Raw genomic sequence first — 22,605 nt, 5'->3', positions numbered from 1 at the left:
GCACAGTTTTGTGAACATGGTAACAGGGATGGAACTCAAGTGAAGAGCTTCCATGCACATCATCTGGGTCTGAAGCACTCACACTGTACTGGGTGCTAATGTTTTCACAGTACAGTGTGGAGGCAGACAGGTGGAGCTATAAGGCCCCATGCAGAGAAAGCTGGGTTGGTCTCAGAGTCATCATCAAGGTACTATATGAGGGGAAGAGAAGCTGGAAGGCAATGGGGACCAGAAACAGGTATCCTTCTTCCACGGGTTCCTTGGACAAGGAACACCCATAACCCATTTCCTTATCCTCCCATACTCTTAAGCAAAAGCCCATTCCTTGCTGACATTTGCCTCCGACTTGTTCTCATACCATCTCCAAAACCTCCTAGCACAGACCACGGTCCACTTTGCACATGCCCAAACTGTATGACACGCACTATCTATTTCTCCATTTCTGTTCCCTCTCATACTGCTGTAATAACTCTGAGAAATATGTCCTGTAAAAACAAAATCTGGTTACCATCTGCTTCCATGGTACCTTTAGTCAATATGTGATGTCCAGGGATGGTTTCCCCTCAATTCTCTCCAGCTCACAGAGTGAGCTTTTCTTCCAGTGATATATATTGGTTTTACTCTTTCAACTTCCGTGTCTCCTGTGGGGCAGGGCAGAAGATCAGGAACCAACCAGCATCTCCCTTAGGAACTGAACAGGCTCTTTCCTAGAGTTTCTAACCCTTGAATAAACTATCACTAAAGTCAGAGCTAGGGTAGGAGCTTCCTCACAGTCTGGAGCAGGATGATGAGCCCTGAGGTCTTGCTTCCTTTCAAGGCCTCTGGCAGGTGTAGGCTCTTGACTGAAGCAGAGTGGAAAATCTCATTGCATGGGGAATCCTGAGCTGGAGGCATCAGATCAATGTCATTGTGTTGGAGTCTCAAGTCCTGCCTAGAAATGGTGAGGACTTTTACCTTCCCTCCCCAGCAGTACTGGGGCCAGAGGAAGGGCGGTGAGAGGAAATTGTCAAGTAAAGAGCTACCTAGCAGTGCACAGTCCAGACAGGGAATCAGCAGGCAGTGACCCTCTGCCAATGAAGGCAGAGGCGACTGGAAACTCCAGTGCACCACACTCCCCAATCTGAAGAAGAGAGGGCAGCGGGTGAGCAAGACCAGTCTAGCTTCGTGTATACTGTAAGTGTCTAGTGGTTAAGGGCTGGACACTGCAGATGGATGCTTCAGAAGAGGTTGGTGACTGGGGTGCACTTAATGTTAACCTGCAAGGTGAACTTAGGGCTAGCATAAGCCCAGCAGACAGTGCTTTAGTGGCTGGCAGTGACACCCAGCTACCACAAGAAAGATGACCCCACTGCCTCCTGCAAGAGGGAACACAGTGACTCACAGTCCTGGGCACCCCAAGGAAGTTGCACAGTGGGGTAGTCTTGGCAGGATTTAGTCACAGTTTGGTGGTTATCACACTTCCAGTCGTGGGAAATTAGATTCTGAGAGAGTGAGAAGGTCAAGAATGGACACATAAAAAGGCTGCAGTTTGTTATTTTCTGTAATTTTATTTTGGGGAAGGAAAAAAGAACAGCAGAAACAGCAGGATGAGCAAAGAAGTATATGCTAAGCACACAAGAAATCATTTAGAAGAGTTGTGTGCCGATTACTCTGGTGTTTGCTGCACAAAAATTGATGGACGAGTTGAAAACTCTTCTCATGGAATATAACAGGCACTATGAAAGGCAGCCAAGTTTCCTGAGTGTGCCTGAGGACCAGAAGCTGTGGAGTCAGGCTGAAACAGACCTTGAAGCCTACAACTGAACCTAGAATGGATGCGGCTGGAGAGGGGAACAATGCAGCTGGAAATCCTTTGGCTCAAACTAGAACAAGCAGAAAAAGAGAAGCAACGCCAGCCCAAGGTCAACTAGAAAAGGAGAACTCTCAGCCAGCAGATAACCTCCCCCCAAATGCACCCAACTGGAAGAAATTGTGACCTGCATACAAAAAGATGGATTGTGCTATTTGAAGCACTTGGGATGGGTGGATGTAGGACTGTCCAAAACTAATGCCTGTTCCCCCCCACCCATGCCCAGTTAAGCAGGGGGAGGAACCGCTGGACCTAAGCATCAGTTGAGTACAGGGGACAACAAATAAAAAAATAGGAGCAGAGGTGAGGTCAGAGGTTAAGAATCAGGGATCCAGAGGGGAACACTGAACAGAGAACGCCTGACAGTGCCCAGTGCTCCCGAAAAGCTACTGGGGAGTCAGCAGACACTGCCCAGAGGAACTCTGCCAGGAGGTGTGATTGTCTAAGGGACTAGAAATAGATCCCACAGACGCAAAGTCTCCGCCAGTCCAACTTCCTCTTCCTGGTATAGTGGTGATGGGACGGCCATCTTAGCCAGCACCAGGAGGAGGTTGTGGAGGAGGTCCTGTGCCAGGATCAAGAGGTATGGGGAAAAATGCAGCCTGAACCTCAGTAAGAGGTTCTGGAGGAGCTGGAAGAGAAGCTGCAACCTGACACACTCTACAAAGATATACACCAGAGTCTCCCTCTTGCTGCAAAGGAGGCAGGTGTCAAAGGAGTTGGAGAACCGTGACAGGTACAGGCCTGTGCTCATGGCTCTATGAAGGAGTTGCCCACTAATATCCCCAGCAGGCCATGGGATACAGACTCACCAGGATTCCTCACCCTTTTTGAATGGCAACAGATTTGGTATCAGGGCTGGACACAATGACAGGGAATTTATTAGGATAAAGTACAGATTGTTTCTGGGTGCAGTCTGGAGGCAGACTGGTTGGATTTTGTGCAGTCAGCTCAGGTGCTGTGTCCGGGGTGGCCACAGAGTCTCATGGGACAGGGTTCTGATGACAAGGTCCAGAGGGCCAGGGGTGAGAGACAGGTGGGGAGCACCCTCTTGTAGGGTCTGCTCCAAGAAAACAATCAAAACTGGATGCAAGGCTACCCTCATCTCCTGAAGCAAGCAATTGGGGATGTTCAAGGTGAACAATCTCATGTGCTCAGGACCTCCTCAGAGACCCAGTGCAGCTCCAGCCAGAAAAACTACAGGATCTTCTTCTGCAGGTCTGGCTCTTGAAGCACCAATCCTGTCATCCTTTTGCAGAGGAGATAGAGAAAAGATTCAATAGTGATAGGATAGAGCTAGCTGGACAACAGGAATCCTTATGCCCCCCTTGACAGAAGATGATGGGTTCAGTCAAGGGCCAGTCGAGTTTGACGAGACATTCTGCAGAAGCATACAGCACTTGGAGAAAGCCCATGAAGCAGAGCCTGAAGCCAAATGCCTGCCAAGTGCCCCCAAGATACCCATGATCAAACACCTTCTTCTGTCCAGGGACAGGAGGGTGAGCAAACAACCATCCCAAGGCACAAGATGGAGTAGGTCCTGGACCTGACAGAGGCTGATGATGATGGTCCAGCCTGGGATCATGTAGTTTTGGTCAGGTTGGATCACGTCCATCAGCACAGACTCCATCTGCAGCAAGATGGCCTTCGCTATGACTTTGTGGTCCACGCTGAGGAGCGAAATTGGGCACCAGGTCCTTAGCTTGTGGAGATCCCCCTTTTTAGGCAGCAGACAGAGCATGTCCCATCTGCCTAGCAGGAGAGTATCCTGCTTCCTAAGGACTCGGCCCAGATGATGGAGATGTCTGGCTGAGGATGTCCACAGACATGTGGTAGAACTCCACAGTCAGCCCATTGATGCTTGGAGATTTCTTGTTAAGCATTAGATGGAGGGATTCTGAGAATTTGGCCAGAGTCAGAGGCTGCACTAGCTGTTCCCCAGTTGCCCAGTTTTCTGGGCTGACCATAGAGAGTCTGTCCCACACGCATCAATATCAGTCAGATCCTGGGAGAATAAACTGGTATAGAAGGCCTGGTTCTTGCCTGCTGTCCACTGGATCTGTGAGAGGTGTTCTGTCCTCCACCAGGAGGCAGGTGTGAGATGGATTGTAGTGAGGAATATCTCAGCACTCTTGAAAGAATTTGTGAACTGTATCAGATTCCTGAAGAAAAGAGGGTACTCAGATTTATGACCAAGCTCTCGGGTAAAAGCTTTGCACATATTTAATGAGATGGACACGGAGGAGGCACTGAAATATGATGAATTTAAAAAAGCTGCGTTACGAAGGTTTCATATTACCTCAAGGGATACCACTTAAGATTTAGGAACCTCAAAATATATGATAAGATGAATCACATAGAATATGTGTATAAAATGTGTGACAATGAAAAAGTGAGCAAAAGGGAAAGAGGTAATCTATTAAGACAAGTTATTTGATGTCGTTGTGTCCAAAGCTGTTAATATAGTGAGCTCTAGTAAAAAGGAAAATGGCACTGATGTCTCAGAAGCAAACTGGGGGACAGAAAAGCAGCCAAGGGGAGAGAGTAACATTTCCAGCCCTTATGCAGCAAAGGATGATAGTATGTCTCTGGGAGTTGGGGGCGGGAGTCACTCCTTATACTTGAGATGGTTATAAGGGCTGGCAGAATCCAGAAATTCCCAGCAGAGCAGAGAGCAGGCCAACTAAGAATGTCAGCAGGGATATCATTTGCCAGCTGCACTTTTAAATTGTTTTCTAAACCCTCATACTCTATGTGAACCTTGGCCAATGGCACAAAAATCCTACATCCTCCTGTTAACACAAGCTCTGCCATTCAACCAGTATCTTCATCTTCAATAAGACTCCAAATAATACTCCTGCAGGAATTCTGTGCCATTGCACAATGCAGAATTTGCCCAGAATTAATGTTTTGTGCAGAATTTTATGTTTCCCCCTCAGAATTGGGTCTATAGAGCTGATGGTGATCATTAGGGACTGCTGGAATGTGCAGAGCCCAGCTCACCAGCTTGTAGTGAGTGGAGTGCCCAGCCCGGAGGGGATGGAGGCTCTTCATGCTCTGGCTGCTTGGCTTGATTGCCCAGGGACAGAGACGGTCTGGAAGACCTGGTTCCAGTAAAGATTGGGGAAGGGCAGAGGAGGGCCACACCGCACTGCATCCCCCAGTGGTACAGTAAAGAAGCTGGGGGGAGTAAAGGCTCTGTGGGGAATGGGGTGCCCCATGGCTGGGCTCTCGGGGGAGGGAGGTGCACATGTCTGGATCTGGGGGCACCTCATGGCTGCCTCGGGGACAGGGGTTGCGTGTGTCTGGACCCAGGAGTTAATATATAGTTGGACTCTGGAGGGAGGGGGGTACAGGTGTTTGGGCTCTGGGGAGACCCATGCAGCCCCCTCCAACACCCTTCAACTGGAAATGGGTTGTCATAGGTATTTCTTTAACTCTCTACTGCTGGGGGAATCTTTTTTGTTGTCTATATTGTTAACATAATTGTTGACAGGTATTTTGAAGTCAATTATCAAAATAATTGAAACTAGAGTGATTATATTGTGTTATTTTGACAAAAAAATACAGATTTTAAAATGTTATGTGCAAAATTTTTAATTATTTGGCACAGAATCTCCCCAGGAATAGAATAAGGAAAACAGGGGAAGAGAGAAGAATGTACAGAGAGGCCCCTGCAGGGAAAATCAGAAATCCTGGGGAGCCTTATAAACAACTGATTGTGCCTGCAGCATCAATGTTGTTAGCCCTGCAGCTGCTTTTCATTGCCATCAACTGTCTGTGATTCATGACCTCCATCCTTAATGGCTGGATGCCATTCCATTAACAACTACTACTTCAGAGGTGATAATCTCTTACATGGACCACTTGTTTTGCCAGATGGGGCTGCCCTATGTGGCTATCACAATAGGCCTCCATTTATCTCACAAAGAGTGAACATTTTTCTTCCTCAGTGTGGCATCAGGCAAGCTGAAGCCTTTTTCTCTTACCAGAAAATATTGGGGAGTCTAAATGGTTTTATGTATATTAAAGCAAAGAAAGAAGATGTATTTGCTGCCAGAGTGTCTTTTAATTCTGCTCTGTGTGCTGTCCTTTAGCAGTACATGGAAGTTCTCCATTTGGTGACCAGAATCATGTATGACTGGTCACAAGTTTCATTTGGCACTGGATTTGTTAACCATCCCAGAACCACTATTAGCCCATTAGCTCTTGGACTAGGGAACTGAGTTAGTCACTTCCAGAAGACAGTGGCTAATTGTGCAGATGACAACCACTCCATCTGTACTCTTAGGTGATGGCTCTGGGTTGCCTATGCTGAGGACGCAGTTTGACACCTCTATTTTCTGTAGCTTCTTACATTTGCAAAAGAGCTTTTCACACCTGCAAAACTGATCTAAAGGTTCTGCCTAAGCTCCAGCTGCTGAAACAGCTGCAGCTAGTACAATCACAGGATTTTGGAAAGCAACTCTACACATTACAAGAAGCAGCACCACTGGGGAAAAGCCAAAACCCAAGATTGCAACACCCCGTCTGTCGGTTCACAGTTGTTATTTCTAGTCCACTGAGGACAAAGGGACTACACGCCCTTAGTGCCTCTGAGTATCACAGGGGCATTTTGGATTCTATTCTTTCTCAAAGGCTGCACTCATCTCTTGAGTGGAATGTAGAAGCCATTCTGTATCAGTGACACTACATAACAGTTAAGCAAGCCATAAAATTCTTTAATGATTAACAGAGTAATTATTCTAATTCCTTTATGCATCTTATACCTTATTTAAGAATTATCCATGTCACAGCTGCAGTCACTACTCACAGGTATAGAAAAAAGTCACTACTTAAAGAATGTATTTGATTAAATGCTGTATTCATTTATTAGCTATTCAGTTAAAGAGCCTTCAAATACTTTACATTTATATATCACTTGTAATCTCAAAGGATTTCAAAGAGCTTTATCACTAATAAACTGTCATACAAAGTATATTCAAGGTCCATAGCCATCAGTGAAATGCAATAATCTCTGGTGTGGAACAAGTCAGCTGTCTGACAGCATACAGCATTGCTAAACAACAGATTAGCAATGGAGGTAAAGAAAAATGCTATATTTCCTTAGAATCTTCTGGAAGAATCAGGGGAGCCTAAAAGTAATTAATTATAATAAACAGGTATTAGGTCCAGTCATTCCTATTCTTTCACAAAGGGAGGCAGTGAGGCCTAAAAGGTGGAGCCAAGAAGTGGGACTCAGGAGACCTAGGTTCTAATGCCAGTTCTGCTGCTGGATGACACTGGCCAAATCACTTTCCCTCTAAGTGCTCTCCCCTCTGTAAAAAGGGAATAATGATGCTAACCTCCCTGTGTATGATGCTTTGTGGTCTCCTAGTGAAAAGTGTTATGTAAGAGCTAGAGATTACCATTCCTACTGGATCTTTATTGACTAGGCTCTCATTTTTAAGTCTTATGTGAAGGAGACAACCTCCAGAATCATAGTGCTCTCTAGTACCAGCTTGAGATATTATGGTCCGTATAGATTCAGAGACAAACGTAACCCCTACTGGGTCACTCACACTACTCCTTGGAGAACAGTGCCTCCTAGTACTATGCTGGGTCATTGAGGTCAGTAATGACTCAGAGAGAAAAACATCCCCTACTCAATCACTAGCATTACTCCACATACCTTTTCTTTCATGTGATATTTTTAGTGGTTGAACATAGTTCAAAGTGTCTGAAATAGCAGCATGCTGTTCTGTCTTGTCCTGGTGAGCCCCGAATAGATCCATTATGAGAGGTCTAATTATCGTTTCTGAAGTTTTCCACCTGAAGTCAAAGTACAGTAGTAGGACATAGCCCTATGACAGGTGAGGTTAATTTCCCCCTCATCCCATGAAAACACATTGAAACAAAAATCACAGTGCTATTGAGTGCTAAAATGCTTAATTGTGACCAAATACTTAACACAATTAATATAACAACAAGGAGGAAGGAACACAAGCTGGAATGGGGAAAGAACAGGTTAAAGATATTTAGATAAGTTTGCAGGTGACACAAAAATTGGGGGACTGGTAAATAATGAGGAGGACAGGTCACTGAATTAGACCAATCTGGATCATTGTTAAATTGAGTACAAGCAAACAATATATGCTTTAATACAGCTAAACATAAATACAATAGATACATCTAGGATCAAAGAATGTAGGCCATACTTAGAAGACGGGGAACTTTATCCTGGGAAACAGTGATTCTGAAAAAGATTTTGAGTTTTGATGGATAAAGAGAAGGTTAAAGGGTAACTTGATTACAGTTTATAAGTACCTACAATGAGAAAACTGTGTAATACTGGGCTCTTCAGTCTAAAAGAGACAGATATAACATGAACCAATCAATGGATGAAAGTTGAAGCTGGACAAATTCAGACTGGAAATAAGGAATACATTTTGAACAGTGAGAGTAATTAGCCATTGAACAATTTATCAAGGGTCATGGTAGGTACTCCATCACTGGCAATGTTTAAATCAATATTGGATGTTTTTTTAAAATATCTGCTCTACGAGTTATTTTGGGGAAATTCTATGGTCTGTGTCACACAGGACATCAGACTAGATGATCAAAATGGTCCCTTCTGGCCTTGGAATCTATGAATCTGTTAAATTATCATCTTGTAAGCACTAGGAGGATAATAGGACTATAATAGACAACATGGATTTGTCAAGAACAAATCATTCCAAACCATTTCCTTCTCTAAAAGGGTTACTAGTGGAGTAGATGAGGGTTGGGGGAGAAGACTAAGGGGCGACCTCATAACAGTCTTCAAATATGTTAAAGAAAAGGATGATGATTATTGTTCTCCATGTCCATTAAAAGTAGGACAAGAAACTGGAGCAAGGGAGATTAGGTTAGATAGTAGAAAAAACTTTCTAATTATAAGAATAGTTGAACTCTGGAACAGGCTTCCAAGGGAGGTTGTGGAATGATAAATCCCTGTTATGGATGATCTAGGTTTACTTAACCCTGTCTCAGTGTGGGGGCCTGGACTAGATGACTTCTCAACAGCCCTTCCAGCCCTGCATTTCTATGATTTACATAGAAATTACAACATGCTCTGATGCCATTCCTGCCAAGTGGAGCAAGACTGACATCTAGTGTCTATGTATGCTCACATAAACCCACATAAATGTAAAGAAGTAGGCTGTTCTATTCAGAGCCAGAAAAGGGGTGGAGCAAGTAAAAGAATGGCATGTTCCAAGTGGAAAAGATCTTCAAGGATTCCTAGAACTTTGTGGACTTGGCAGAGTTGTATCCAGAGTCAGCAGATTCTAATGTCTCTGTTCCTGGCCGTTATTATTCAGGAAACCTGAAATCTCTAGGAAACAATATAATGGATTCATTGGGATTTGAGTGGATGTTAAAGATCAGCAACTAGAATAGATTTATCAAGGCTCCACAAATAATAATTAATAATAATTTGAGCTGGTTGAATAGTGGAAAAACAGATCTGCAAATATATTGAGTCATTGATATGCTGCTACACATGAGGTCTTAGCATTCACTAGTGGCAAACGGCTGGACAGTGGATCATTCAAGAAAATGTTTGTGGATCTGGGAAGGATTTCACCTGGTAAGTTGGGATTCTGATTCAGTTCCATGCTCTATCACAGATTTCCTGTGTGCCCTTGAGCAGGTTACTTAAGTCTCTTATGACTCAGCTCCCCATCTGTACAATGGGGATAATAGCACTGCCTCACAGGGATGTTGAGGATAAATACATTAAAAATTATGAAGTGATCAGAAGCAAAGCTGGCAGGGGCTATATTTATATAGCTGGGCAGGTGAATATTTATTTGTCTGAATATTCACACCATAAGTGTGCTATTAATTCATCACTATTATTTGCCATTTGTCATCATGTCTCACATTTTTCCACCATCCAGTTAATGAGCCAAAACAATACAATGTAACTTAGATGATCAATCACACACCAGAAAGAGTAACTATTCCAAGAAGCAGTTTGTAGACTGTCCATTGGTTGAAAATTATTCATGCAAACTGGTTGAAGAAGAATCATGAATAATTAATATATTTATGCAGATCAGAAAAGGCTCACAAATGATTTGTTACCTGAACAATGGCCTACATTTGTGATTAATATTATTCAGCTTGAATAGTTTCATCACCTCTAGTAATAATAATAATAATACTTAGACTTGGAAGAATGTGATTTTTCTTTTTTATAATTTCAGCAGATAATGATTTTTAATTGTAGGCATTTTTATTAAGACTGTCAAGCAATTAATAGTGCAATGAATCATGATTCATGTTGTACAACAATAATAGAATGCCATTTATTTAAATATTTTTGGATGTTTTCTACATTTTCAAATATTGATTTCAATTACAACACAGAATACAAAGTGTACAGTGCTCACTTTATATTTATTTTTATTACAAATATTTTCACTGTAAAAAAAACCAAAAGAAATAGTATTTTTCAATTCTTCTAACACAAGTTGTCAGGGTTCCCTCCCCACTCTGAACTCTAGGGTACAGACATGGGGACCCACATAAAAGACCCCCTACGCTTATTTCTACCGGTTTAGGTTAAAAACTCCCGAAGGCACAAATTCTCCCTTGTACCTTGGATTTGGTAATGCTGCCACCACCAAGTGATTAGACAAAACTCAGGGAAAGGACCACTTGGAGTTCCTACTTTCCCCTAATATTCCCCCAAGCCCTACACCCTCTCTCCTGGGGAGGCTTTAGAATAAACAAGATGAGCACAAACGAACCTTGGGGTTCTTTTAGACCACTAAAAAAATCCAATCAGATTAAAAAAAAAACGAAAAAACCCAGAACGTTATTAGCAAGAAAAAAGTTAAAAGAAGCACCTCTGTAAAATTAGAAAGGAAGATAATCTCACAGGACAGTCAGATTCAAAACACAGAGGATTTCCCTCTGGGCAAAACTTTAAAGTTACAAAAAGAAAACCAGGAATACACCTCCCTCTCACCAGAGAGAAAATCACAAGCCAAAATAAAAGTAAGCTAACACATTCCCTTGCTAGTAGTTACTAATCTTAATGGAGTTGGATTGCTTGCTTTCTTGATCTGTCTCTGGCAAGCAAACAGAACAGACAGACAAAGAAAAGACAAAACAAAGTCTTCCATCTCCCCTCCCCCCCGCAACCTCCCCACTCGTCGATTTGAAAGTATCTTGTCCCTTTACTGGTCCTTTTTGTCAGTTGCCAGCTAGGTTACCTGAGCTTCTTAACCCTTTACATTAAAAGGATTTTGTGTCTCTGGCCAGGAGGGATTTTATAGTACTGTATACAGGAAGGCATACAGGTTCCACAATGGCTGTTATTTCTTCCTAGAGCTCTAGGAGAAAACTAAGTTAATAAGACACATGTACCTTTAGATATCCTACTGACTATGTAAAAACTAACAATATTTTCCACATTTCAAGGACGATTTTAACCAGTTGATTCTGGGAAACTTTCACGGGAGAGTGCATCAGCCACTTTGTTAGAAGCTCCCGAAATGTATTGTATTTCAAAATTGAAATCTTGGAAAGTTAAACTCCACTGAAGAAGTTTTTTGTTATTGTCCTTGACAGCATAAAGCCACTTCAGCGCAGCATGGTTGCTTTGTAGTTTGTAGTTGGAAACTGTATACAGGAAGGTTGTTACCCTTCTCTTTATATTTGTGACACAAGTAGTGTAGTGCAATCTCTTCATCATGAAAGTTGAACTTACAAATGTAGAATTATGTAAAAAAAAACCTGCATTCAAAAATAAAACAATGTAAAATTGTATAGCCTGTAAGTCCACTCAGTCCCACTTCTTGTTTAGCCAATTGCTCAGACAGACAAATTTGTTTACATTTGCAGGATATAATGCTGCCCACTGCTTGTTTACAATGTCACTTGAAAGTGAAAACAGGCATTCTCATGGTACTGTTGTAGCCAGCATTGCAAGATATTTATCTGACAGATGCGCTAAATATTCATATGTCCCTTCATGCTTCAACCACCATTCCAGGGGACATGTGTCCATGCAGATGATGGGTTCTACTTGATAACACTTCAAAGCAGTGCGGACCAACGCATGTTCATTTTCATTATCTGAGTCGGATGCCACCAGCAGAAGGTTGATTTTCTTTTCTGGTGGTTCGGATTCTATAGTGTTGCTCTTTTAAGACTTCTGAAAGTATGCTCCATACCCTGTCTCTCAGATTTTGGAAGGCACTTCAGATTCTTAAACTTTCGGTTGAGTGCTGTAGCTATCTTTAGAAATCTCACATTGGTACCTTCTTTGCGTTTTGTTAAATCTGCAGTGAAAGTGTTCTTAAAATGAACAACATGTGCTGGATCATCATCTGAGACTGCTATAACATGAAATATATGGCAGAATGCGGGTAAAACAGAGTAGGAGATATACAATTCTCCCTCAAGGAGTTCAGTCACAAATTTAATTAAAGCATTATTTTTTTAACGAGCATCATTGGCAAGGAAGCATGTCCTCTGGAATGGTGGCTGTAGCATGAAGGGGCATATGAATGTTTAGCATAACTAGCACATAAATACTTTGCAATGCTGATTCCAAAAAATGCCATATGAATGCCTTTTCTCGCTTTCAGATGATATTGTAAATAAGAAGCGGGCAGCATTATCTCCCGTAAATGTAAACAAACTTGTTTGTCTTAGTGATTGGCTGAACAAGAAGTAGGTTCTGAAGTTTTACATTCTTTTGTTTTTGAGTGCAGTTATATGATTGTAAAAAAATCCTCATTTGTAAGTTGCACTTACATGATAAAGAGATTGCACTACAGTACTTGTATGAGATGAATTGAAAAATACAATTTCTTTTATTTGCCATTTTTACAGTGCAAATATTTGTAATAAAAAATAATATAAAGCGAGCACTATCAACTTTGTATACTGTGTTGTAATTAGAACAGGAGTACTTGTGGCATCTTAGAGACTAACAAATTTATTTCAGCATAAGCTTTCGTGGACTACCGCTCACTTCTTCGGATCCAAAGAAGTGAGCAGTAGCACATGAAAGCTTATGCTGAAATAAATTTGTTAGTCTCTAAGGTGCCACAAGTACTCCTGTTCTTTTTGTGGATACAGACTGACACGGCTGCTACTCTGAAACCTGTGTTGTAATTGAAATCAATGTATTTAAAAATGTAGAAAAACATGGAATCATATTTAATACATTTCAATTGGTATTCCATTGTTTAGCAGTGTGATTAAAACTGTGATTAAGCATGATTCATTTTTAAAATCATGATTAATTTTTTTTTAGTTAATCATGTGAGTTAACTGCAATTAATCAACAGCCCTAATTTTTATCTATTTAAATTTTCACCAATGCAGGAAATTATGACAATTGAGGGAGGTCAGACAACTTTTTTATTGACAGACATTGGGAAAACAGTTAAATTTTTATGACCATTAAACCAAAAATTGTCAACAAGACTTAAAAGCACACAAATTTCCTTGAATCAAACTCTAATAAGTTCTCATGCAGCATTTTTCTTATTTTACATATCTGTAAATTTTGATTATTATCGATGAAATATTTTTTGTCCATTTGAGAATCTATGTTGAAATTGATGCTGATAAAAATCTAATCCTTCTAATCCTAGTAATAATATACAGATAAACATTAATTGAGCTTTATTTCACCAGCAATGTGTCTGCCTCTTCCCATGTCTGATCTGTTATCCCACATATCACATTTTTTTTTAAGTTCAAATATAAGCTATTCAGGACTGGGCCCTTTGTTTTTCAATATGGTCTATAAAGCACTGCATGTATTTATAGTGTTATATTATCACGGGTATGTACTTTATATAAGCAGATGGTGTTACCATCCTGCTTCAAAATATAAACACTGTATAATATTAAACTCATCCTTTTCTTGTGGTGTGTCTTTATTAATAAGATAATTAATAATAATAAAACACACATTCCACCTCAAGTTCTTTCCCTAATCTTGGCTGTTCTTAGTATTCTTCCATCAGATCTCTGTGTCCTATGCCTGTCTCCCTCTAACAAAATAACCATTCCCACTTCCCTTAAAGCCCGGTTAGAGTGACTAAGCCACACCTGCCACAATGAGCCATCAGGAATCAGTCAGCATCTTCCTGCAGGACACTGACACCTGCCAGCAGACTGGGTCAGCAGAATAACCCTGCTGCCCTGATGCAAGGACTAACTATGGTGCTAGAGACTACAGTGATGGGCATCTTATTGATGTGTGTAATGAAAGTAATAAATAATAATAATGAATAAAAATAACTAATTAAGAGTAAAAGATCCCAGGGAGGTATCAAGAAAGATCCATGAAAATATTATGGATCATAAAGCATTAGAAAATTGAGTTACTCTCTTTCCTGGTTCAGGACGTTCAATTAAAGAGGAGAATAACCTGAACTGTATTCCTGAGCCCACCTAGAACAGATTTTGGATCCTCTCCTTGAATATTAGCATTCCGCATTGTTGTCCAAGTAAAAAAAATGAAATTGGGTGCATTCACATCAGGGGAGGTCTTGTTGTGAATCATCTTTCACAGCTGATGCCTGTTGCTTTTCCTCTAGCACTGGGGCCAGGTCTGGGACTCTCTGCCCAGTCCGGGCTACCGTGAACCTGCTCATATGTAGGGCCTCCTCATAGACTGGAGGTGTCTCCGATCCACAGGATGGTGGTGATCCTAGCACGGCATTGTGGGAACGTGCAACAGCCAATATCCTCCTGGCAGCAGGACCAAACACAGAATGCAGAGCTGAAAGGGATGAGATTGGAAAAGGTTAATCTAACTCTGGAACCATCAAATACCAGACATGAGCCAGACAGAGAGTACAAATATACTTGCTGTGCAAGGCTTTTCCCAGCTACACACCCTCAGTGCCAGTCACCTTCCTTCTCCAAGGCCATCCCTTCTCATCAGAACATCCTCTACCTACACCTTCCAAAAATCCTTCTCTCAGCTGCTAGACCTGTCTTTATTCCACCAAAAGAAGTGTCCCACCCTCATTCCCTACTTCCCAGCTAGCTGGATCTTCCAGATATATCCCATGAAATCCCCCAATCCCAACTCACAGATGGTCCCATTCCCCAGCAAAGAGCAACCTGGCCCATACACCAGCTGTTAAGACCCTCCCTCTACTACCCTAGTAAGTGACATGATGATCCATATGCAGCTAAGACCAGCCCTGATCCCTGAACCCATAGTTTCAAACTTTTGGAGCTCTAGGATTTGGCACTTTAAAGTATGTTATGAGTTCTAGACTTTAGGGAACAGCTCCTTAGCTGGTGTAAATCAGTGTAGTGCTATTTACCTCAGTGCAGCTGTATGACTTAAACCAGCTGAAGATCTAGCCCTTGAAATTCATGGGATACAGAGGTCTGAATTTTTCAGACATTCAGTTTCTGGATTCTGGAATATGTTCCAGGATTCTCAGCCTTCTCTACATCTACCTTGGCTAGGGTGACCAGATGTCCTGATTTTATAGGGACAGTCCCGATTTTTTGGTCTTTTTCTTATATAGGATCCTATTACTCCCCACCCCCGTCCCGATTTTTCACACTTGCTGTCTCGTCACCCTAACCTTGGCTTCTGCACGATCACACTCACAACTGATAGTGCTCTGGAGAGTGTTGTCATGATCAAAGGCGATGACTGTGACCTCATAGGGATGGGAACCCGACTCCTCCCCTGCCTGCCGGCAGCAGCACCTCACGCAGGCTGACACCAGGCCACACACAAGCAGCAGCCCACCAATTGCCACCACCAGCCTGCAGAGGGAGAGGAAGCAGAGTTATTGCCATACCTTGTTTATGTACACACATTGAATGGATTCTAAGAAGTGATCACACTCATTTCACTAACATTTAAACAGACAGTCCTTTTTTAGAAAAAAACAGCTGCACATCTGTGCTGTGAAATAATGAGTGTTATAAATCTTAAATTTCTTATAACAAAACTAATACATTTAATAAAAGTGCCTAACTGAGAAGAGGGAAAGAGATATGCTTATGTTTGTTGAAGATAATGTGTTATCTAATACTAATAGCATCCAGCAGGAATGGGAAAACGCAATACATCCTTCAAAACACTAGAGGGAACTGAGGTAAAGAGTAGAATGGCTGAATTGTTCAATTTTTGTCACTTAGAGGATCAGATTTAATTCTATCAATTGCTTGCTAACTTAAGTGACAAATACAAACGATATTTATGTAAGTGTAAACTTACCAGATGTACCAGAGACGGACCCAATCAGTGCTTGAGCAGCTGAGAAAAAGAGGGTGAAAGGAAGAGTTAACAACATAACATCATAGAAATACAGGATGGAGAAATTCCCTTTTTGATCCTAGCTTGTCTACTATGCCAAGTCCCATCTTCACTCCAGTTGATAAAAGATTGAAGACTGGTCTCTACTCTAAGTTTTAAATGACTCACATCAGTGGCGACTGTAGGTATTTTTCCGCCCCAAGCACGGCAGGCAGGCTGCCTTCAGCGGCTTGCCTTCAGGAGGTCCCTGGTCCCGTGGATTCAGCGGCATGCCTGCGGGAGGTCTGCCGAAGCCGCTGGACCAGCAGACACTCCACAGGCATGCCGCCAAAGGCAACCTGCTTGCTGCCCTCATGGCGACCAGCAGAGTGCCCCCCATGGCTTGCCGCCCCAGGCATGCGCTAGGTGTGCTGGTGCCTGGAGCTGCCCCTGACTCACATGATGGAGCTTTCACCACTTCTCACTGAGGAGACTATTCTTCAGTCTAATAAATCTCATTATTAGGATTTTTTTCTTAACAGCCAGCCTCAAATTTTCTTTTATTCAACTTCATCTCATTTGCTACAAGTTCTCCCCCTCACAAACACACACCTCCTGGCTATGTTATTCCATTTACATCCTTCAGATACTTGTAGAAAGTTCTAATGTCTGCATTTTCCTTGTTTTTTCTTCATAAATCAGCCCTTCCAGCCCCACTATTTTTGTTGTTTTTTCTTCGAATTTCTCTCCTAATTTGTCACCCTCTTTTTGGAAGTGGGTGCACTGCACATTTATTTACCTATGATTAGTAGAGTTGAACAAACAGATCACAAAGATGTTTTGCAAGTCATTTTTCTAAATAAAATATTAAATTTTCTGTGGCTACTTTCACACTTCTTTTGCATTCACTTTCTGTTGATATTCCTGCAAACAGCCTTCCTAGCAGGAATGTTCACAGCAGAATTTACAATATAGTCATTCAAATTCCTACTGGTGAGTATTTGCATTGGAAACCCAGTAAATATTAAACTCTTCCCTTTAGGAGCACGAACAATATCACTTGATCTACGTGTCCTATCAAAACTAATTAATACAGCCTGAATTTTGAATATTGAATCCTTACAATGAACTGCTTACAAAACAGTGAGAGAACAAAAATTAATCCCAATAATTTCTTAGCAAAAGTCTTCAAACAACCAACACCCCGGGGGCGCAGGGGAGAAGGCAGACAATTTGCAAGCACAGAGACAGGACAAATAAATTGTATGCTAAGAATTAGTTAATTCAAATCTAACAAACAAACTTTCTGGCCCTGGAAAATGCTTGCTCAAGATTTACCAACACTGTTAGCTAAAGCAAACTCCATTGGTGAGAGACAAGGCCATCAGCTGAGATTCCTCCCATGTCTGTCACTCCCTCATCAACCTCTTCTGAAAAAAATGCAGGATGTGTATACTCACTGTTCAGCATTCACACAGGTTTCCTCACATCTCACTTGGGGAAACTACAAGGAGAGCAAAGGCCATCAGGGTGAATTGTCCTCGCTCAGTCTCTTTGATGTCCTGTGTTCAATATCTCTCTCATTCACCCCAATGCCAATCCTAATGCCCCCACCTGTGGATTCACGGTTACCCATCCTCTTTTGTCCCTCTCACCCACACCATCATAAATCTGAATTCTCTTCTCCCCCATGCAAACATGTAATTTATATTTTACCTTCCCCTGCCTCCATTATAGCCCTAAATTCCCTTCTGTTCTCTCTTTCCATGAACAGATGATTACCTGCTTTCTACATCCTATATGAGAGATCTGAATTCCCTTCTCTGTCTAAAAACATAGACCCATCAATATCGTATTATTTACTGTGTCCATTACAAATTTGAATTCCACATTGCATTGATGGATCTCCAGTTACCCCATTTTCTATCATTCCTCAATGTAGATTTTATTTACCCCACCCCCATTCTCGTGCTTCACCTATCCCCACTTGTTCTACATTCTAACATCCTCTTTACTGCTTTGAATTCTCCTCTGCCCCTACTTTATTTCCCCAATACTTTTAAGTATCAGGGAAATTCTTATTTCAAATCTATCTTTGGCTCAAATCTCCTTGAACTTTCTGATGTAATACAGTGCCCCAGCAGAGGCCAAACTCTGCCAAAGAGGAACCTATGATGTGACTCACCCAAGAGAGACTTGCCAGAGCAGAGAGGGTCACAAGCGGGCTACCGATCCCCATGAAGAAAAAACAGCTGCTGTCCCATGTAGCTCAGGGCCAGTGCCTCCTTCCTAATTTCAGTTCATCCTCGCCAGTCCTCACACTGGGGTGAGGAGCAGGGAAACTCCCTTTCCAGGGTGAGTTCCTTCTCTCTTCTTCTTACTCTACTGCTTTCTGCACCCTTCTGGGTTTGTCTTTCCCTCTCACGCACACTCTGGTTTTCTGTCTGCCTTCTTCTCTCTTTGTCTTTCTGTTTATATATCTCTGCCAACGTCTATCTCTCTCTGTTACTCTCTTTCTCTCCCTTTAGAAGAGAGCTCAAACACCATTCAGTCACTTCAGCAAAAGAACTGAGGATGCCAGTCTCTTAGCTTTGCTATTTCCAACTGATCTAGCTCAGAGAGTCAATGAGAAAAATGTACCCATGATCCTGAAAGAACTGAGAATGGAGCGCTCTCTTCTGTGGGGGATGGGGGGAAGCTGGTCTGACCTCATTCATTCCCAATTACTTCTCTTCCCGCCCCCTCGTCCAGGGAGACTGGTGCAGTTTGAAGGTCATTTGTTCACCTTCTGCTTTACTCTGATATGTCCCCTCCTGTTCTCCTCCCGCAATACCCTTCCATCATTATACTTTTGCTGTTCTGGGCTGCTGAGTCTAACCAGAAGCCCAGAATCAGAATGGAAAGCACATTGCACTTGGGACATTCCTGCTGGCGCAGGATGGGCAGAACGGTGTGTGTGTGTGTCATGGAATAGCTAAAAACTTCTTCACACACACCTCACTCTTCATATGCAGTGCTCCCTTCTACTCAGCTGGTGCCTCTCCGCTTTGCTCTGGTGATCACTTCAGTCCTGATATGCAGAACTCTCTGCTGTTGCAATCCTGGCCCCCATCTTTCCAGCTCTACCAAAGCACGCAGCCTTGACCTGCAGAAACCTCCACTATTCAAGTCTTGAGTGCCTTACAAAGCTCTGCCAGTGTCCCTCAGTCCAACCCTGCAGCCTCACTGCTATTCCAGTCCTGGGCTTTCCATACAACTCTGCTGCTGCCCTCAGTCCTGCCCTGCAGCCCCCCTGCTATTCCAGTCCTATGCTCTCCTCACAGCTCTGCCAATGCCCCACAACTCCTTTACCATAGTAGAGAATGTTTTGTTACTTCTCCTGCTGCATACATTACAGTTGTCCCTCCAGCTATTTAACTTAATAGGCCTCTTTTAATGACCTGCTGTTTTCCCTCTTGTATAACCACTTTGGATTTCTATTACATTACTGCTCACGGGTATCTATGAAGTGCTTCCATGTATGTAATTAGCATCTCTCTCACACACACTGTTTCCAATAGTTGAAACAGGAAAATTGCTCTGCAGTAATGTGTCATTATTCCTACCCTGCAACCATCCAGGACTGGTATATGAATATGTGTTTGAGGAAGTGAGCAGTGCAGAGACTAGTGGAACTTGTTACTCCATGTTGCAATCACGTTGCTTCCATATTAAGCTGGTGAATCATTAGCCCTGGTCATGGCTATTAAAGGCAAAGAGCAGAACCAATCGATTCATAAACATAACACACACATTCCCTGCAAACAGGGGCTAAGAACCATCCACTATGAGTCTATTAAAATCTCCAAAAGAGTCATGGGCTTCTCTAGCTATTCAGATAGCTATCTTTCTATCTGTCTGTCTGTCTTTCTGGTCATCTCTCCCTCACCCTTCTATCTAAATTAATTTATGATCTGGGCCTATATACTGAATACTGGTGTGCAAAGGAGAAACATGCAAAAACACACTAGAGGTTTCTTTCCCATCTGCAGACGGCTCCAGATTCCTGTTCTTTCCTTTCTTTAAATTTGCCTATATACTATGGAAGTTTCAAATGAGAAGACTGAACAGCCTTCACTGAACAGCCTTCACTGTGTACAACTCCTAGAGCTGAAGTGGTTCAACACACAATAACCAAAAAAAACAAGTGAAAATTATAAACGTGGATTCAATCTTTCTGCAACTTTACAACTCAGCTTCATTTAACAACCTAGAAAACTAGAAATAAATCTTAAAACAAGTCTGGATCATTGAATTTATAACTGATTCACAGTGACCCTAGTTGTATGACCATTTCCCAGTACTGTTCTTTACAGCTGCCAGGTATTCAGCTAATGTAAATCAACATTGCTTCACTGAAAGTCAGTGGAGCTATGCTGATTTACACTAGCTGAGGATCTGGTCCATCATATGTAATCATCCACTGAAATCCAAATTGTCAGTTTTTAGTTTTAATTTTCAATAGCTATTGATAATAGATTATCAATCAGATTTTTAGTGAAATGCTAGTATTAGAAGAAAATTTCAATTTTAGACTGATCAAATTTGGCAAAATATCACATAAGGTGATAAACATTTCTCTAATGAAAGAGAAACATTATAACCAGTAATTGTGACCTTCAGAGAACACATGCGCATTCATTCTGTTGGCTCCATTTCTTTAATTTCTATGGCCTCTGGTAATACCATAGTTATAATTGGGCATAGTAATTTAACCATGGCCTCATTAGTCTATTACACAGTGACAGAATAATTCACATTCAATTTGATACTTTGGCTCATTTATCCCATAATTTTATTTTCCTTTGATTTGTTTTACACTGAAGTAAGTTTTCTCCACCAGATTTCCCCTCTTTTTAGAAGTTTAAAGCAAGTGATTATACCCTTTACACAATTGTTCACAAACATCCTTGTCCTATTGATGTGTTCTGCTGTTGTCATAGATTTCAAGGGCTCATTACATGTTCAGGAGTGAGCTTCATACTTCCTACTGGGGCTCCAGTGACAGCATAGTTTGCTGGTGAACAAGCAGAGAACTCCCCCTTTTCCACACACACACACACACACACACACACACCCACCCACCGACCCCCCCCCCTCCTGGGTCAAGGCAGTCTCAGAAGGTCTCAGTCTCCTCCCAGATTTGATTAAATTCAATTATGCAGCTCTTGGAAGTCAATGGAAATTTCCTTGTTACTTATGCTTTGTTATCCTTCTGAGGACTGTTTTTTTTAAGGCCAGCTTCTTTAGTCTCATAAGATATTTCCCTTGTGAATTTAGAACAGAAGATGGGAAAGAGTTTGGGGTTCATAACAGCCATTTGTTTTTTCCTGTAGTTCGAGAAAGGATATGTCTACTGTTTCATGTACCACATGCTGGGTAATAACACAAAAGGACTCCAGCTTGTAAAACAAAACAGGTTGTTTATTAAGAGAAAACTATTTACAGAGATGCTGCAACTGCAACTAGCATTCTAGCCCATGTGCATACAGACTGACTTCTTGGTGCCTTCTCTAAACTCTTCCTCCTGCAACCTGTGCTTTAGCCTCCAAGTTCCAAGCAGGTTGCTGCACCCACCTCACAGAAGATTCAATGTGGTGGCTGAGCTAGGAGTTAGTGGTCTGCACTGCTGTGCAAGAAATCCATGGAGTCCAGGTCATAGCGCCCATTTTTCCTACTGAAAGAGGTAAGAGTTTCACTGCATCAGGAGAATAGGACCTCTGACCATTTACTCCCTGGGGCTGGTGAGGTCTGGGAATGATGTGGAAGTAGGGCTTGTTGCCACCAAAGGAGTAGCATTCTGCATTGCCCAATACTGGTCTGTTGCCCCCTGGAGTGACAACTAGTGAGAATGCCACTGAGTCTGGGTTCTTGTGCTCCTTGAATTAGTGCCATGTGCTGCCATGCAAGAAACTCAATTTCAAGACCTATTCCTGATCTCTCACAGGCAGCAGCTGGGACTGCTACAGAGTCTAGGACTGGTTAAGGGTCTGTTTTAATCTCAATCAAATAAGAAGCATTTTGGGATCCTCCTGTTTTGGAGGTTCTGCAACTCATCCATACGTTCTTTTGCAGCAGTGGGACTAGAGGGACAGGAAACAATACATTTCCAGGTCTCCAGCAACCCTCAAGTAATAGGAACAGAAGAAAAGGCAACTCATGTCTAGAGTTCCTTCTTCCGGTGGCTTGGGGCTCTGCAAATAGTAAAGCTGGACTCTGGTATGGTGCAGCTCATTTGTAAACCGCAGAGAATCAGTATTTATTCCTAATATTGGTATCACACTTTCTGGAGCTGGCAGCACTGAAAGGACTGGGCCTGATGCCTACTGCAGTTAGTGCTCTGAGTTGCCTGATGAAAGACCTGGATTGAGTTTCAATTCTGATTCTTTAGTCCTTAGGTGGGATGTTGGCTATGAAAACTGGATCTGCTACACCCTAGGAGTCAGAA

The 22,605-nt window shown here is 42.2% G+C and overlaps 1 protein-coding gene across 1 annotated transcript; it reads right to left on the bottom strand.

Annotated features, from left to right (window-relative positions):
• Window positions 1–14,385: 14,385 nt before the first annotated feature.
• TMEM52B (transmembrane protein 52B) lies at window positions 14,386–18,357 on the bottom strand. The gene is made up of 5 exons (XM_032801210.1): window positions 18,304–18,357; window positions 17,579–17,622; window positions 16,101–16,139; window positions 15,483–15,643; window positions 14,386–14,630 (listed from the first exon to the last, which is right to left on the bottom strand). The coding sequence occupies exons 1-5, from the start codon at window positions 18,355–18,357 to the stop codon at window positions 14,386–14,388; spliced, it is 543 nt and encodes a 180-aa protein (XP_032657101.1).
• Between the last annotated feature and the right edge of the window lie 4,248 nt (window positions 18,358–22,605).

The sequence above is a fragment of the Chelonoidis abingdonii genome, chromosome 1, assembly GCF_003597395.2.
Source record: "Chelonoidis abingdonii isolate Lonesome George chromosome 1, CheloAbing_2.0, whole genome shotgun sequence".
Taxonomy (NCBI): Eukaryota; Metazoa; Chordata; order Testudines; family Testudinidae; genus Chelonoidis; species Chelonoidis abingdonii.
Note: the sequence above shows the minus strand (reverse complement) of the source record. Positions and strands in the feature narration are given on the sequence as shown.

Bases quoted from the DNA above. Each gene is read 5' to 3' on its own strand.
- TMEM52B (XM_032801210.1), bottom strand. From the start codon at position 18,357: ATGGGGATCGGTAGCCCGCTTGTGACCCTCTCTGCTCTGGCAAGTCTC. The intron at 17,623-18,303 runs GTGAGTCACATC...CTCTCCTTGTAG, and splicing joins CTCTGGCAAGTCTCTCTTGG to TTTCCCCAAGTGAGATGTGA. The intron at 15,644-16,100 runs GTAAGTTTACAC...CTCCCTCTGCAG, and splicing joins GTCCGTCTCTGGTACATCTG to GCTGGTGGTGGCAATTGGTG.